Below are 18,390 nucleotides of genomic sequence, written 5' to 3'. Positions count from 1 at the left end.
TTGTGTGTGTGATTACAGCACTTGCCAAAAACATAAAATCATAATGTATCTCCTGATTATTGTTTCATTGTATTATTTATTTATTACTTATAATGAGAATCATGCAGCCAAAACAGAACAGACCCTACGGTAAGATTGGAGGCTCTGTTTTTATTGGTATTTTTTCCGCTAATGTATTCTAGCATAAACTTGTATATGATACATGTTTTGTTCTTAATTTTATATTTTAGTTAGCTTAATTACCCTATTCTATTCTATTCTATTCTACTTGCAGGTGGGAAGAGGCCGCGGCAAAAAACAATCACGTGGTAAAACAACTTTCGCGTCGTTGCCATGGAGCTGTTTATGAAAATCCGTTTTTCATTTGTCGACAGTTTTTGTCATGACCAAAATGCGTGCAGTCATTGGCCGGTACTGCTTCCTATTACGACCAATGGCGACGCGCGCTTTTTACAAACTGCTGCGAGTCCAGGAAGTTTACAGCCCACTGTGGAGTGAAAGGACAGAAAAAAGGGATCTTTAAATCCGTACAAAACGCCCGGAAAATCCAAATATTTGGAATTAATTGTTGCGGAAACACTTACTTGGACGCACAGAAGGAAATAACAGACGCCTTTTTCTATTTTGAAAGTATGTAACGTATTTAATAAACGGCTTTATGTGAGTGTCTAGCATGTGCTAACAAGAAAAGACTTGACACTTAGCCTTCTGCTCCAGTTAAAGCTATTCTAATCCTGTGCTACATCTCTTTTTAAATGTTGGCTCGTCATCACATTGGTTTGTACTTTGCGCAGACTTAATTACTATCAAGTAAAGCTGTGTGTTAGAGTTGTTGATTTTTAATATCATTCATTGTGGCTGCATGAAGCTCATCCCTACTGGACTTGCTTGTTCTTGTCGCTTCCTATTTTTGTTAACTTTAGATTTAGTTTTGGAAAGAATTGAAGTCTGAGGTTTTTGTTTCTGCATATGCGTAGTTTGTGTTTGTCTCTCTTACAAACAGTTTTGTAATTAGCCATTATCATGTTTAATCCTGGTTGCTCAAATTTTATTTGTTTCCCATTTGTTGCTCCTGTAGTTGTTCTTCACACCTTGCTATCATCATGGACTCATCTCCAGTCCTTCGTCAGCAAAATCAAAACAAAATACACACTGACCTTCGGAGGTAAGCCAGTTACAAGCCAATACATTTTTAACAAATTTCTTCACCTGATTTTCTCATAAAGCTTCTCCTAAAGTAGCTTACTGGAGCTTGTTCTCCATGTCCTGTAACAATCTTGTTAACATATTCTTTGATTAGATATTATCACAACTTGTGCCTGTTGTTGTTTGGCGGCTCATGTGTAGACAATATTTAACATTTGAGAAACATATTTATATGAAACTGTTGTTGCATTCATTGTTTTTCTCCACACAGATTGAAAAATGAAAATAACAGAATGCCAGCACACCCAAAGCCTTCCAAACTCCTGTCTGCACCGCATCTTTCCAACCAAGATACTGAAAACAAGGACCCAGAAAAGTCAGAAGTGAGTAGGAAGGCACCTGTGCGACCAGGTGGAAGTCGGCTACCGGTCCTTGCAAAGTCCCTTCCTCTTCAGACCCCATCCAACTTCAGTCAGTCTCACTGTAGGTGGGAGGAGAAACCTCTGGCTGTAAGTGCTTCCTTCCGAAAGAAATGCATTGTGTTTTTATTTAATCAAGCTATTTTTTTCTGTTCTTAATAGCTTATAATTTTCCTACAGGGCAAAGCTAGGAAGAAAAAGCCTTGCACCAGGCCCATTCCTTTCAACCTGTCGCAGCCCAAGAGTTCAAGAACAGCTTCAGAAAATCAGCAGCACCTCACTGTTTCACAAACAAGGACTGGCACTCTTGCTGTCCAACCTAAAAACAGTGTACACGGTGCTCATCTTAAAACCCAAAACATTAATACAAAACCAACAAAAAATCCAGCCACGTTAAACAGCAATGTGAACCCGACCAAAGGTTCAGGGAAGTCTAACGGACATACACCCCAACGGTCAGGACTGCCTGGGCATTCCAGCACTTTTAAGACTTCAGCCACTTTGTCCCGTCCTCTATCATCAATTTCTAATAACACTATGCACCAGAACATCATTACAACTTCTGCACAGGCTGATTTTAATGCAGAGGCCTTTACGGATAACATGAAGCTGCTCAGTCTCAAAGATTCAACCAAGACATCCAATGGTAGCCAAAACAGGCAGCTGCCTGCACAGGGCAATATTTCCAAAAGTTCTGCTGGTAAGTGAAGTCATTGCTTTTGAGAAGATCACGTTTGTTAATTGCCCAATATTACAGAAAATGTCAGCGTCTTTCATATTCATCTAGGTATGTTGATACTTTTGTATTAGACTCAGCCCTGCAACACATCCCAACTTTATAAGGGTTATAATGTTCAGAGTTTTTTGATACTGTATTACAGAGGTGACTTTACTTTATGATACATTTGATGTATGTACTTTCTTGCGGTTTATTAATTACATTTTAGTATTATTATTATTTTTTTTAAGATAAAGAATGCAGTGAGATAACATGTAAAAGTGAGAACACTTGTTTCCATCATGGTCCCTGATGTCAGAAATACAGGAAAGGCATTAACAAATAACATCCAAAACAACATTTAAAACAACAAGCAACAAGATAAGTTCATTTATAAAGCACGTTTCATACGACAGGAGTAAACTCAGTGTGACAATTTTTGTAAAGTATAGTTAACACCATACATGACAAATCTTATGCAATAAAAACATGAAAGATAGGAAGATATAACATAAAAGAGATAAAAAAAAGGTGTTATTATTGTTCAAAGGGAATAATAACAAAACACAACTTTAATATGAAACAACAGCCATGAAACTTCAACCGCTGCCCTATTGTGCCTAATTTCAGTCACAATCAAAATGTGTTGAAAGCGGTTCACCTAACACATAATGGAAAAAAAAACTATGCAAATGACCTGTTTGCCGTTTTCTAATAGTGTTTTGCTGACGTTTTTTTCCACCCTGGTTGTATAAATTGGTAAAAACACCTCTTTGAACAATGCAGTACAGTTCAACAGCACCACAAACTTCAATCTTAAAGGTGAATCAACTCTTCAAACAGTTTCTACAAAAAACAAACATTATAGCCTTTATGAAGGTAGGATTTACTCCAGGAGTGTTGACTGCATTAGTTTTAGCTCTGTGTACCTAATAATTGGCAAAAGCAAATATTTTGAATATAGTTTTTGTTATTTGTTTAGTTGATTAGTTTCTTTTTGCCTCCACTAAACTGGCTATCTATTTTAATGCTGCTTACCATGTATGTACAACAGCAGCTTATTTTTAAATAGAAAGCTAGTTAGATTTTTCACGGTTGTCTGCTCTTTTTTAGTGGCAACTTAGTTAATTTCTACATGTGAATAGCAGTCGGCAGCTTTTCTTATATGTTTCAGACAAAGGGGAGAGCTTCAAGTCTGACCACGCGGCTTTGCTCAGTATCCTCCGGAATGAGGGAGTAAGTGCCACAGGTTTTGGATCTTCAAGTCCTCAGTCCAAACCCTATAACTATCTGGTGAGTTGGTTTTATAATTGCTGTTTACGGCCTTCCTTTACAATGTCCTTTGTTCTCCACACTTTTACTGATGGTTATGTTTTTGAGTTATGGGTTTTGAGCATTTATCTTTGGCTGAATACGGATTTAACCATTTTTAGGATGTTTAATCATCATCTTTTTTTATTTTCACCTGTCTGCAGCCCCAGCGAGTGTCTGTCATGAAGAGTCGACAAAAAGCTGGACCGACCACAGGTGAGCACCAGACTGAAAACACACCATGTGCCTGAATAAACAGTCTGTCATCACAGAAGATATTGTTGTTATTAAATGCACTCACAGTGACTGTGTGACATTCTGGTACAGTTATGTATTTGTAAGGCTGCTAACAAAACTTCCGATTAAAGGAAGAGTTTCCGATTTAGGAAATACTCTTATTCATTTTCTTGCACTGAGTTAGATGGAGGTTAGTGGTAGAAGAGAATCAAGCTAATTTTAGTACTGGTAAAACGACACAGATGCAAATGTAAATGAATTGGTCTTTGCATGTCAGTTGAATCTGCTTTCTTCGTGCTCGTCTTACAGGATCAGTGAAATCGGTGCAGTTCTCTCCTGACCCAGCTGCACTGCAGAGTATCCTGCAGAACGAGGGAGTGAAGGTCGGAGGGCCTGTGGGTGCCACACCTCTAAAGTCAGTCCTTCCATCAGGCAGAGGAACTTCAGTCTACACAGTATGTACACATCACTTTTGTTTGCACTTGTTTTACTTCTAGCTACCTGCCTTTTAGTTTATTACACTGCCTCGAAAACACAAACATTTACATTTATTGTGTTGCTTCCTGTCTCAGGCTCAGAGAGTGCCAGCTAGAAAGAATCGTGCAGAGGCGACCGGAGGACCAGTAGGTAAGATGTAGAATGAATGTACTTGTTATCTGCTGTGCATCCTCATCTCTTTGTCCTTTTACCCTGATGTGACACTGCTGTTTCATCCACAGCAGCAGCTCTCAAAGAGAGTTCACTGAAGAAATGGACTCCACAGAGAGTCCGCAACACCAGGCATCAGCCCATGTCTGCTATGGTCAGTATATGTGTGTTGTGTAATCGCACTACGTCAGTTTGGTGTGTAGTGTTTCTCACAGTCACTCCCTCATCTTGTGATGCTGCTGTTTTCAGAAATGGCATCATTCGATACAACAGTCACCGTACGGCAGCACCCCCACGCTGCAGAGCTGCAATACCAACCTTCAGCCGCGCCAGGAGGTGAGAGCAGGAAATCACGTGTCTGTAGAGGTTTTACTAAAATCTGTTTGAAAGTTTGACATAAAATGGACAAATATAATCTGTGTGTACAGATAAGATTTAGGCACAGTCACAGCCAGAGTAAAACATTCTCATATAAATTCAAGGCAGCTACACCAATGGCTGGATCAGTCGTTATTTTCTATTTAGATTTCCTTAATGGATGCAGCATTTCAGACATGTACAGATGGAGAGTAGGCAAATTAATTTCTTATCAAGGTCAACATTTGATTGCAAATTTTAAATAGTTGGTCGTGATTGTGCTACACAACTGCTGCAGTGAAGGAGACTTTTTAATATGCTATACCTACGATAGACTCCAGGACAACGAGCATTGCATCTATGTAATGCTGTAGTTTTTATTTGTTTCAGTTTTCTGTCAGAGACCAGAGATATATGTAGTGATCTATATATGCTCTGTATCACAATTGATTTGACTTTCTTGTTTGTTCGCAGGAGATTGTCCAGAGGTTATTTGATGATCAAGAGGATGAGCAAAGCACAAACGTGGCTGACAAAGATCCTGAGACGAAAACGGAGCAGCTCCCAGAAACAACTGTAAATAGTCTATAAAATAGTCTTACAGAGATCCATATTACATTTAGAACATGTTATTTATTTAGAATACATTGTATACTAAGTGTCCGCTCCCTGACTCCTCTAGACTAAATCCCACTGTGAAGAAAAGATAGAGACTGGAGCCAACAGCAATGAGGACGAGTACGAGGACGATGACGAGGAGCAGAGGATTGGGGGAGGTCAGCCGTTCATCCAGGCATTGCAAAGAGAGTCTGTCATTTTTTTCTCAACGGGCAAAAAGCTGCTGAGAGCTCAACGTTTTGAGAAGCAGGAAAACTCACCCCATCGTGAGCAGGCTGGCCCGGTTTCATCAGAACAGAGAAATGTCCTGCCGGTACATGAAGAGACATCATCTGTGTCAGAACCAACCTGTGAGATCACCCACTCGTCTGTTCAGAGTCTGCGAAGAGGTAACACTGACTCATCACACTCACCCTGATAATTAGTCTTACAACGTCTCATAGACGATGAAAGAACGCTGAAATGTGATTGTAAGTTTTTAAAGTGTGACTTCTCCCGTGACAGACCTCTTTGTTCCGAAGACTGGTGCTCTGAGTTCTGCAGCGGCGATTCTTCGTAAGCGTCTCCCTCCTCTGGAGGAGCTGCGTATGGACGAGGAGGTGGCCACCTACACCTCCATGTCTGTCCCAGCTGCCCCTGGGTTTGTCCCCCCTCGGCCCCGCTGTGGGAACCCGCTGGCCTCCATCCTGCACTTTGAAGAGTCCTCTGTGAGTACACAGCTGCACATACTTCTTTATAACATAAAAAAAGATACAAATACATACATACACACAGATACACACAGATACACAAGCTAATTTCAATCTTTGTCCCTTTGTTTTCAGAGATTTGTTCCGATCGTCTGTGATGCCTCGTCTGGTCCCTCCTCTCCACAGAGCTCTCCGCTGCAGGAGAGATGACTTGCACTATACAGTATTTGTTTTGTTAATATCCAGAGTGGATAAGCTTACTCTGGTGTACTGAGACTTTTTTTAATGGAACTAATGTTGGTCCAACACTGTTGTTGCCTGCCTTAATGCAAGTCCGAATAAAGCTTCTTGTATTGTTTTTTGAAGCCATCAACCCCGGTTGTCTTGTCAATGTTATGATCGCTCTCAGTAGATGCTTTCTAATAAAAAAAAAAAAGGTCATTTCTGTAAAACATTGTATCTTTTTACCCTGCAGGCACTGATTTTGTCCATAAATGTTAGATGCAAGCCAATTAGAAACAATCTTTATGATGTGGATCAAGAAATAAATGTTGGAGAAATATTTCTTTTAGAAGGCCAATGAAGACTGAACTTTATCAGTGTTATAGCTGTAGTATTTGCATTGCATTTTTTTTTACACACTTTCTCTTCTTGATTAATTTCCTTGATGTACAGTGTTTATAATAAATTTCTATTTTCTACTGTCTGGACATGTGTGCATTTTCTTTCACAGGAGCTCTTGCAATTATTTAAAGGGGCAAGCCACGGATTATTTTTTTACATTCCATAATGTTAACCTTTAATGAGAAGCACCAATCAAGTGTTGTAGAGTTTGAAATATAATGACAGTTTGTGTGATGTAGAATCCAGTGTTTTTGGAGCTTCACACATCATCAATCCTGATAATCAAGTAATAGTTAAGTATTTATTAAAGAAAGCTATCAAGTATTTGCTCATTTGGGACACTCGGGTAGCAGGATGTGCTGCTGTTATCTGTCATAGTTAGTGTTTAAATTGTCCAAATCACAATTCCTATAGGGAGCTCTCTAAAACCCTTTGGCAAGGCAAAACTTGCAAGACACTTCAGGAAGGACACTTCAGGTTTGACAGACACGTAACAGATGTTGTGTGTACTGAACAGACCAACAAATCATTTAACTCACAGATCACATTGACAAAATTTAGCATACAAGCAGATGATAAAATATGTCAGCTGGGCAAATATAAACATATTACTGTTTCAACTGTTGCTCAGAATTATTAATTGATAAATGAAGAAAATAATTATTTGTTGCATCACTCGTCAGAATATATCTGCCTCAGGTGTTTTCATTTTGACCATCCCTTCTTTTCGTTAATTTATTTGAAAATATGTCTAATTTGAGTATTTTATTGAGGAGCAGTACTGAAACTCTTTGGCACCAACTATCATCAGAAGTCTCTTAGCATCAGGCAGTTCATTCATATCATCTGAAATCTTGTGCTGCTGTCACCACTGATGTGAAGAAGTGAGACGGAGTGGAAAGGATCACTTTTATTGCATGGAACAAGATACGCCATATTGTCTTGCATTCCACAGATTGTCTCTGAGCCAGATGAGGAGTTCAAGCCTTTTTCTGGATACATGTTACGAGATGCAAATATCAGCAGAGTCATGTTAAATCATGTGACACAGTATCCTGTTGGAAGACAGCATTGATAGTACAGTACAGTACAGTACATTTGAAGTACACCCCGTCGCTGAGTGAGTTCAGCTCTGACAGGCAGTTTTCATTGAGTGTCAAACGTTGTGCCAAGTTACCAGAGGCCAAGGAGATTAGTTCGAGTAGTGTGTGTTGCGTGGCAAACCTTCCACAAAGCTAAATGTAATCAGTTTACAAAACTGTCAATTGAAGAAAGGCTTCCAAATATTTACATTCCTTATGATATCTAGATGATCAGATATGTGTATTTTTGGTCATCCGTTAATCTTTTAATTGACACGTTGTCCTTTGTCCTTTTCCTCAGTAGATTTTTAGTTGCAACTGTTTGTCTTTGGGCTAATTTTACGTGTAGAAGTGACAAATATAAAACAAAAAGTGACAATTTTCCTTCTCTAACTCCTTTAGATTTGGACATGATTAATCCAGACTGTTCCCTGACACATGAGTGTCATGTGCATTGTGTTGCCCTCTCTGTAACTGTCCACTGCAGGTGGTCAACTAGGCCTGATGTATATTTAGGGTGGAAGGGCGTCAGTGGGAGGGGGCTCGGGATCAGTCGTCTATAAAGCCTGTGCCTTCACTCCTGCCTCCTCTGAGATTGAAGGAGGAGAAGCCACACTCTCTTCTTTCTCCTTTCCTCCTCATTGTGATTCACCTGTCTGCCGCCGGGTTTCTCTGGAAGCATGTCCAAGAGTCCCCACCCAACCATGGACCCCACAAAGATGGGAGTTGGACGCTCCATTGCCGTGCTGACGTCAGGAGGAGACGCCCAAGGTAAGCGAAGGATTAAATGTTAACACAGATGTATTTTGTAAAATGGTAAGACATGAAAAATGAGTCAGAGAAGCAGCCAAACAGCATCTCCTCTGCTGATGTGTCTGAGCACTACACTGAATCCAAAGCAGCTGTAGATATGAGAGCCAACAAAGTATCATGTTAATGCTCTGACTGCAAGAGTAAGATCAGGCGCCAAATAGCAGAAAGGGCAAGCAGCATGTTTTCCATCATGTCAGAGATGTATGGCTGAAGGGCAGCTGTCAGGGGTTGACGGATGCTTGACTGTAAACCCAATTCCTCGTGTGCATGATAAGGAGATTATGTCATCCCCCTTGTTTTTAATGTATACTTCAGCAAAGCTTCAAATGCTCTTACAGAGGGCAAAACAAGGCCCACAACTCTCATAATTGGCTCAATATGTGCAGCAGATTTAGATGATAAACTATACAATTCCAGTTTTATATGACAGTTCCTTCAGATATCATCCTTACAGGTTCAGTTCCCCTACAATAAACCTAAAAAATATTCCTCCTCTCTAAACCTGAATCTAACCCTTTGTGCAGAGGCTTTGATCCCTTATTTCACATCTTTGGGGCTAATTTTAGTGCCGCTGACCTTTTTCTGGTATGGAGGGAGAGAAACGCCCCCCCCATGCACAGCTGCTGTCTGGTGAAACAAGAGCTTCAGCGTGCCAGCCTAGCACAACACAAGCTCACACTGTGGCCTTTAGTGTACCGGAACATCCAGGGGCAGAGGTGGTACACAAGACACACAGTCCCATAAAAACTCCTGTCCTTTACCCAAGGCTATTTTCGTCTTATCTTTTGCCAGTAAACAGGTCGAGTCACTTAAAGGTTAGGATGGGTTTGTATGTCTTAAACTGATATCTGACAGGGAGTGTTCAACATTGTCTTGGCATGTGACTCAAGTCATTTGGTCCAAGTATAAAGCAAGCCTAAGATAATTTATTCTTTGGAACGTTTAGTCAAAGTCGAGTCCCTAGTTACGGCAAATCAAGTTTCACATCAAGTCAGTTCCTTTTAATGCCAAGATATCCCATTCTTATCTGCAGAATTTGGTATTAATAAAGAGAAGCAACAAGTTGTTATCACCTGTCTGATGATGAAATCATAGGCTGATTTATGTAAACTGTTCAAAGGGTATGAAAATTAATTTAATTTGTCTTTTATTTATTGATATTAAGTTAAATACATGTACTTGAACACAAGCAAATAACTTTAATTTCTTTAAAACGATTTTTTAAATTTCTTCACAATTAATACATTCACACGAAAAAAAGTAACACACACAAAAAGAACAAAACTGAAAACGAACACTGACAAGTCATCTGAGTAATCATATCAGTCAAGTCAAGTCACAAGTCTTTGACTTGGTCTAAGTCGAAGTCTCAAGTCATTTATTTTCACTCAAGTCAAGTTGCAAGTCATCAAAGTAGTGACTTAAGGTGACTCGAGTCCAAATCTCTGTTGTCGTGTAATGTGAGTACAATAGGTTTCATAGGTGATGTTGTTTATGTGTTTTAGGTATGAACGCTGCTGTGAGAGCAACAGTCAGAGTTGGTCTCTACACCGGAGCCAAAGTCTACTTTGTTCATGAGGTGAAGGCTGCACACACTTCACTGACATGTCATGACATCACAAATAAATACAGCACATGCAGGATATCTTAAAGGTGCAATTTGTAAGAATTGGCCACTTCTTGAATTCAGACTTCAAACAAATGGGGGGCAGCATTATATCACCAGAGGAACCAATTACTGCTGCTAACTGTTGCTGCTGCTAGCTAGATAGCTCAGTTAGCAGTGCAGTTAGCAGACCAGACTAGAATCTTGGAGTGGTTTTATGAGAAAGGAGAGGCTGGGGCTGACTGTGTAGTACGTTAACTTCAGTAGATATCTCCACAACACACTACATAGAAGTCTTTGATGTAGTGTCAACACTGTATTTTCCTCATACTGACGTTTCTTAATTTTTTTAATTTTTCAACAAAAATTCTTACATTCAGAACATTCAAGGTGATGAGAGATTTGTATATCATGAAAGTTATAAAAGTTATAAAAGAGTGTGTTTTCACAGTGTATGTTAATGTGCGCTGCTGCAGGGCTACCAGGGTCTTGTGGATGGAGGAGACCACATTCGCCTCGCCACATGGGAGAGTGTGTCCATGATGCTTCAGCTGGTGAGTGGTATCCAGATGAGTTAACACAAATGACCCGTCACACGATGCAAGCTGCCCGTGAGAGCCACGAATTGTTTTGGTTGGTGGTGGTGCAGTGTTTAATTATGTTATTTAAAGGTTAGTTCAGCCAAACTACAGATCCTTTACTGATACATGCACAAAGTTTTGGAAAACATTTTTTAAAAATGTTTTTAGTTTCAACACAGGTTTTAAAGTTTTAGCACAGGTTTAACAAAAATCACTGGGAATTAAGAGTTTTTAAATATCCTCAATCCCCTCCATCCACACTCACAAAGACTAATTATTACAATAACTACACTGCTTACACAGCTCATGAACTCTACCTGTCAACAGAGTGATGGTAAAACAGGCAATAAAGACAAAAAGAGAAATTGAATAAATTACAAAGAAAGAAAGAAAGCAAAAAGGGGGAGTTAGTCTTGTGCCAAGACACTTAATGAGTTTAAGTCAGTTATGTAAAAGGATTCCAGAAGATTTCTTCGACTGTAGATCGCCTCATAGATTGTGTGGAATTTGTTGGGGTTTGGTTTAAGCCCATTTGAGATTTCTGCGGCCACATCCATGAAATGGTGATGAATTTGTTTGTGTTGCTCAGAGCACTGAAATATTACAGTTTAAGAGTTCAACAGAAATGTGTTTTCCCATGAAAAGTGTTGGGTTCACTCCAGATAATATGCAGAATGCTGGGGTTGAGCAAGGACCCGGTAAAAACAAGTATCCAGTACTGATTATAAGAATAACTGTGTCAACATCTGTACTAAGATGAAGGAAAATCATCATTGGGCAGCTGACTGAAGTTTATTTGCTCATTCGCTTACTTTTGTGATTAAAAAACATTGATCTGAAACTCGAGGCTTTTCTGTAAATGTAACAGTTTTTCTAAGAGGTGAAGGAGAAGGTCTGTTTGGTGCAGTTTGGGTAAACTGATCCTTTAACCTTCAACCAAACGTGCTCCACTTGGAGCCGAGAACCTCCCTGGAGTCTCACGAGCTCTGATCACATGAGAAACTGATTTTTGAGTGGTGATGTTAAATGTCGGCCTCGGCCCTGTGACTGAGAGGTGATGGAGATTAAATACAACCATGAGGCCTGTGATTCAAATTTCTGTTGCCTGTGTCGTCCAAAAAAAGAGGCCTGGCATTGGAGAAGGTTTGACATGCTAATATTAATGATGTGTGTGAAAGTCAGCAAAAGAGTGGGAGAGGGCCATGACAGATTTCTGGGATGTCACTTCTTAAGTGCTGACCTCATTTACTCAAAACACACAGTGTGACTTCAAGGCATCTTCAAGAGTCTAATTTCACAGTGCTGAAAAGCTGCACTGATGCACATCCATAGAAATGATTATGTATTGCGTGTAACACTGTGGAGTTAAATGTCAAAAGTCACTGCTTCATTATGACTGCTTTAGAACAACATTTCTGTATCAGTAACTGCGTTAAAAACAGCTCCTCTTCTTCATGTGTCAGGGAGGTACAGTCATTGGCAGCGCCCGCTGTAAGGACTTCCGCTCCAGAGAGGGTCGCATGACGGCAGCTCGCAACCTGGTGAAGCTGGGCATCACCAACCTGTGTGTGATCGGAGGCGACGGCAGTCTGACTGGAGCCAATGAGTTCAGGACTGAGTGGAGCGGACTGCTGGCCGACCTCGTCAAAGCTGGTAAAGAAACAAACATAGAAGTGATATTATTATATTATTATGTTTTTATCAGTGGTACCTTCTCTGACTCTGTTTGTTTAATTTTCTGTAGACAAGATTACTGATGCAGAAGCCAAGCAGTCTTCCCACCTGAATATCGTAGGCATGGTGGGCTCCATCGACAATGACTTCTGCGGCACCGACATGACCATCGGCACCGACTCCGCCCTGCACCGCATCATCGAGGTGGTGGACGCCATCACCACAACTGCACAGAGGTCAGACATCACTGAGACCCTCCCTCTATTTGATAAGTCTGAAATGAGATCATTGTAGTGGCAGTTAACAGTAGAAGTGAATGTGTGTTTAGATACTTAAATCTGCTACAAAATATTCTTATTGTTTTTTTTACAAAATACTCTGTTCATCCACAGCCACCAGAGGACATTTATCCTGGAAGTGATGGGCAGACACTGTGGGTCAGTACTGTGTGTGTGTGTGTGTGTGTGTGTGTGTGTGTGTGAGAGAGAGAGAGAGAGAGATCCATAAATTAACATAATGCCTCCACTTCATTCTGCTTTTTTGCACAATCTCATTTCATTTGGAGAGTTGTTGCTGGTAAATGGATTTATCTTGTTGTCTGCAGGTACCTGGCTCTGGTGACGGCTCTGGCCTGCGGTGCAGACTGGGTCTTCATTCCAGAGATGCCCCCAGATGAGGGCTGGGAGGACCACTTGTGCAGGAGGCTGACAAACGTATGTGTGTCTTTATTTGCCCCCCAGCCTGCCCTAAACACCACTACATGTGTCATTCAGAGTGCAGAAATTCATTTTTTTCCCTCTGATTGTTTCTGTAGCAAAGGGCAAGAGGTTCTCGTCTGAATGTGATTATTGTGGCTGAGGGTGCCATGTCCAGAGACGGCCAACCAATTACATCTGAACAGATCAAAAAGGCAAGCCCTTCTTTATATTATCAGTGTGGTTGCACAGACAGGATGTCATATTAATAGGTGGGTTTATTTGTCTCCAGCTGGTGACTGACAGGCTCGGTTTTGATACTCGCACCACTGTTCTTGGACACGTACAGAGAGGAGGAACACCCTCCGCCTTTGACAGAATCCTGGTAAATATCTCGAATATAACACCAAAAAGGCTATAAAGGACGACGTACAGAGCTACTGTTGCCTCCAGTATTCACACACACACACACACACACACACACACACACACACACACACACACACACACACACACACACACACACACCTGATGATCTGAATGTTGTGTGTCATACAGGGCAGCAGGATGGGTGTGGAGGCGGTGATGGCGCTGCTGGAGGCCACTCCCGACACTCCTGCCTGTGTGGTCAGCCTGTCTGGAAACCAGGCGGTCAGGCTGCCACTCATGGAGTGTGTGCAAGTGGTACGTCACAATGTCTTCTACCATGTTTTAGTAGGGTCTTAGTACTTCTTTTGGAAGATATTCACTGACATTGCTCTTTGTGCTACAGACCAAAGATGTGACCGCCGCCATGGCTGAGGGCAGATTTGAGGATGCCATCAAGCTCAGAGGAAAGTATGTATTTTCCTAAAGAAGACATATTATGCTCATTTTCAGTTTCATTATTTTATTCTGAGATATGACTAGAGTAGGTTTACATGCTTTAATGCACATCAGTGTTCTCATACTGTCAGGTGCTCCAGCGCTGTATCCCCCCCTCTGTCTGAAATGCTCTGTTTTAGCTCCTGTCACTTTAAGGCCCCCCCTCCTCCGAGTACCAAGTCCGCTCTGATTGGTCAGATAACACACACCTGAGCCAGCAAAGCCACTAACAATAGAGCAGCTGTACTTACTCAATTCTGACGTTTCAATGTAGCCAGTAGGAATAAATTATGCAGATGAAGATGTAGTGTGATGTCACAAAGTCACAAAGTTAAAGGCCGGACTGCTGACGAGGCGTTTCAGGAGCAGTGTTTTCTGTGGGAGAGGACCTTCTGTTTACATGCACAAGAACATATATATAACACACTGAAGGAAAGGAAAAAAGTGAAAATGCATAATATGTCTCCTTTAATACCAATATTAAAAATAAAAGCATGTCTTATATTTTGGCTCATAATGCAGCTCAGACCTACCAACATTGAACCTTATTTATGATGTGCAGGAGTTTTGAAAACAACTGGAACACATACAAGATGCTGGCTCACATCAACCCTCCAGATGTGAAGGTAAAACCCTCGTCACATTTGAAAACAGATTTTTCTTTTTCATAAATAAGTCTTAATAAATATTTCTCTGACTGACCAGAGCAACATCAACGTAGCCATCATGAACATCGGTGCTCCCTGCGCTGGTATGAATGCTGCCGTCCGTGCAGCAGTCAGGATGGGCATCATCCAGGGTCACAACATGTTGGCCATCCATGACGGCTTTGATGGCCTGGCTCAGGGACAGGTACAACAACATCTTCTTCCCTCTAGATGTCTTTGTTTTGCGATTTGGTGAAATCTGTGCAAAGAGTAGTAAAAATGCTGTTCTAAATGATTTGGGGGAAGCAAAACCAGATGAAAATATAAAAAGATAAATGCATCTTGAAGCAAAGAATCCAGGGGGAAATAATGAGGTTTTTTTTCTCACTACAGATTGAGCCTATCACCTGGACTTCAGTGAGTGGCTGGACAGGAAAAGGAGGCTCGATGTTGGGCACCAAGAGGTAAAACCCAAGCTTTGGTTCCTAGTGTTGCAGCTTTTGTTGTAAAACCCACAAATTGTCACTGTCACTGTATTCCAAAGATCTCAGCCAGGTAAGATGTTGGAGGAAATCAGCCAGAACATTGCCAAGTTCAGCATCCACGCTCTGGTGATCATTGGTGGATTTGAGGTAAGAGGTGTCAACCAGTTTGTCTCTTCTCAAACCACAAATACTGACCTTTCCTTATCCTGAAAACAAATTAATCTCCATCTCCTTCTGCTGCAGGCGTATGTCGGGGGTCTGGAGATGGTTCAGGCTAGGGAGAAATATGAAGAGATGTGCATTCCCATAGTGGTTATCCCCGCCACCGTCTCCAACAACGTCCCCGGCTCTGACTTCAGCATTGGCGCTGACACTGCCCTCAACACCATCACCTCTGTAAGTGTCTCAAACAGCAGATATAGACACATATTTCACAGGTGAACAAAAAAACCAGATTAACTGCATTTCTTCCATGTATCTCTCTGCAGACCTGTGACAGAATTAAGCAGTCTGCAGCAGGGACCAAGCGTCGCGTGTTCATCGTTGAGACTATGGGTGGATACTGTGGCTACTTGGCCACCATGGCAGGTCTGGCAGCTGGGGCCGACGCTGCCTATATTTTTGAGGAAAAATTTGCCATTAAGGACCTGGAGGTGAGCTGGCGACAGGACCTGTTTATCCAGTGTGTCTGCACCTTAAACAGGGACGTGTTCTGATTGTGATCTGTGGAATTGGTCTCTAGGTGAATGTTCAGCATCTTTTGGAGAAGATGAAGACAACAGTGAAGAGAGGCTTGATTCTCAGGTAGGTTTGAGTCAGGTGGGTGAACGCTTTCTTCTGAAACCAAGAAAAGAAGGACTACTACTCATACCCTGGAAGCACATGAGCTGGCTATAAGTCCACACTCCTTCAATTTGTCACTGTTCATTTTGCAATAGGAACGAGAAATCTAATGCCAACTACACCACCGACTTCATCTTCAACCTGTACTCAGAGGAGGGCAAAGGCATCTTTGACTGCCGTAAGAACGTTCTCGGACACATGCAGCAGGTTTGTAAAGTGTCTGGTCCAAAACCAGAACTACATCTATGTTGCAAACTAATCAATAACACACCTTGACTGTCCTTTATTGACTTCAGGGTGGCACTCCAACGCCCTTCGACAGAAACTTTGGCACAAAGATGGGTGCCAAGTCTGTTCTGTGGCTGACTGAGAAACTCAAGGAGTGCTACAGACACGGTATGTGGGCCTTAAACAAAAAAAAACAAAAAACAGTAAATAATAGCAGCAGGCGGTGGTGGAAAAGAAGTCGACGGGTCTTCATTGCACTCCTACAACACTGCTGGACTCATTAAGGTTTAAAAACAAATGATCACAATTAATAAAGCATATCAGCTTTTTAATTGCATACATTCTTCTTTCTTTTCTAAAACCTGCCTACACTCAAGCCTACATTACCCACAATTCAACATAGCTACTGAAGGATACACTTGAGGCAATTTTTAAGGTTACACGCAGCTACCTCTGGGGCTACAAAAGGCTTTATACTACTTGTTCACATATGCAGTGGTTCTCCCCAAGACCTGTAAACACACCTTAATGTGGAAAATTGGTGGAATTACCCATTACATGAAGGTATTGATAATAAACTATTTTTGATGGCTGATAGTAATGATATTTCATGTTGGCTAACTGAGCTGTTTCACTTACTGTGTCCTTCAGGTCGTATCTTTGCCAACACACCAGACTCCGCCTGTGTGCTGGGCATGAGGAAGAGGGCGCTCACCTTCCAGCCTCTCGCTGACCTGAAGGAAGACACAGATTTTGAGTAAGATGCATGCTGCTCAGTGTCACAGTAGGTGTGTTTTTAATGGTGAATGCATGGTGTAATCCCTCCTCTGTCTGCTGCAGGCACCGCATCCCCAAGACACAGTGGTGGCTGAAGATCAGGCCCATCATGAAGATCCTGGCCAAGTACGACATCAAGCTGGACACATCCGAACACACCGACATGGAGCATGTGATCAAAAAGAGGAGTCCTCTTGGGAAATAGGCTCAGTCTGTTCCACTACAAAGTACTTGTCGGGTTCGACTACCCATCAACATGCCTTGGTGAAAGGAGCTGCTGTCTTATATATGTTCTTTCTCACACAAATGAAATGTTCTGTCCACACACAGCTTACAACTCTTAAAACTCTCAGTAAATACATTCTTCAGATCACAGATATCAAGAGACTGATTAAAGTAATATCTGAAAAAACTGAATTGTTTGTGCTTTTTTAATTATTGCAGAATATGAATTGTTCTGGTAAACAATTATAATACAAATTGTAGATCCACAATTGCATAGAATGAAGTTATTAAAGTTGAAAAAAAGGAAGACAGAGACAGAGCGACATGCAACACCAGTGGTGGATGACCACAGTAAAAACGTGACAACCACAGCTAGAGAAAATGGGAAGTTAAACTTTATAATCACACATAACACAAACAAGCAAAAGGCGTAATGCATTTAATCATGATCAAATGTAAACTATGTGAGTGCTGTAACAACTTACAACTCTAGATCTAAAACCAAGAAAAGGATGTTGGTGGCACTAATACACAATTACAGATGAAACACCGAATACAAAACACGATTAGACATTATTGCCAAAAATGAAAAAATGAATGAATTTTTAAATATCTAAGCAGGGAGTTGTTAGCAGGAAATAAAAAGTGGGTGGGCATTGGTACTTTGTGTTGACTCCATGACTGCGGAGTCAAACTCTGCATAAACATCACCCAACCCAAAGTCACAATCACATTGCCTCAGTGGGCTTTACAATCTGTACAGTGAGCAACACCCTCCGTCCTCAGACCCTCGATTCAAGTGAGGAAAAATCGTTCCCGTCAACTTCTGACAGGTGGGAAAAAAAGATGGAGAAAACCTTAGAAGGAGCCACAGCGGAGGGACCCTTCTCCCAGGATGGACAGACCTGCAGTAGATGCATGTGCAGAACAGAACAAGGAGAGTGGTCGAGGGGGGACTTTCATATATTCAGTGGTGTGAAAATATGATTAAATTGTTTGCAGGCACAAAGAAAATTGTGCATGATGTTTTGAATCCAAGTAGAAGTTTGAGTTTAATTTCACTTAGCTGATGGTGTGTTAAGCTTGAAACATGGTAAATCTGT

At 41.2% G+C, this 18,390-nt stretch overlaps 2 protein-coding genes across 3 annotated transcripts; both read left to right on the top strand.

Annotated features, from left to right (window-relative positions):
- Positions 1 to 439: 439 nt before the first annotated feature.
- On the top strand, positions 440 to 6,516 carry troap (trophinin associated protein). 2 transcript variants are annotated; one of them, XM_030421845.1, is made up of 14 exons: positions 440 to 630; positions 1,079 to 1,165; positions 1,418 to 1,655; positions 1,746 to 2,265; positions 3,458 to 3,576; positions 3,759 to 3,810; positions 4,141 to 4,286; positions 4,404 to 4,458; positions 4,554 to 4,633; positions 4,729 to 4,815; positions 5,311 to 5,412; positions 5,519 to 5,843; positions 5,959 to 6,161; positions 6,279 to 6,516. In XM_030421845.1, exons 2-14 carry the CDS (start codon positions 1,104 to 1,106, stop codon positions 6,351 to 6,353), a joined length of 2,064 nt encoding a protein of 687 aa, XP_030277705.1. In that variant the 5' UTR covers positions 440 to 630; positions 1,079 to 1,103; the 3' UTR covers positions 6,354 to 6,516. The 2 variants fall into 2 exon arrangements, with proteins under 2 accessions (XP_030277705.1, XP_030277704.1); XM_030421844.1 differs by having other exon boundaries at positions 441 to 630; positions 4,551 to 4,633.
- Positions 6,517 to 8,422: 1,906 nt separating this feature from the next.
- On the top strand, positions 8,423 to 17,479 carry LOC115585698 (ATP-dependent 6-phosphofructokinase, muscle type-like). Its single transcript, XM_030424273.1, has 22 exons — positions 8,423 to 8,620; positions 10,168 to 10,241; positions 10,745 to 10,822; positions 12,313 to 12,502; positions 12,594 to 12,759; positions 12,916 to 12,960; positions 13,128 to 13,236; positions 13,338 to 13,433; positions 13,511 to 13,603; positions 13,777 to 13,902; positions 13,991 to 14,055; positions 14,645 to 14,708; positions 14,788 to 14,934; positions 15,123 to 15,193; positions 15,274 to 15,361; positions 15,458 to 15,610; positions 15,703 to 15,867; positions 15,957 to 16,018; positions 16,153 to 16,264; positions 16,354 to 16,453; positions 16,937 to 17,042; positions 17,126 to 17,479. Exons 1-22 carry the CDS (start codon positions 8,530 to 8,532, stop codon positions 17,265 to 17,267), a joined length of 2,343 nt encoding a protein of 780 aa, XP_030280133.1. The 5' UTR covers positions 8,423 to 8,529; the 3' UTR covers positions 17,268 to 17,479.
- The last annotated feature ends 911 nt before the right edge of the window (positions 17,480 to 18,390 follow it).

Source organism: Sparus aurata, chromosome 7, assembly GCF_900880675.1.
Source record: "Sparus aurata chromosome 7, fSpaAur1.1, whole genome shotgun sequence".
Taxonomy (NCBI): Eukaryota; Metazoa; Chordata; class Actinopteri; order Spariformes; family Sparidae; genus Sparus; species Sparus aurata.
Note: the sequence above shows the minus strand (reverse complement) of the source record. Positions and strands in the feature narration are given on the sequence as shown.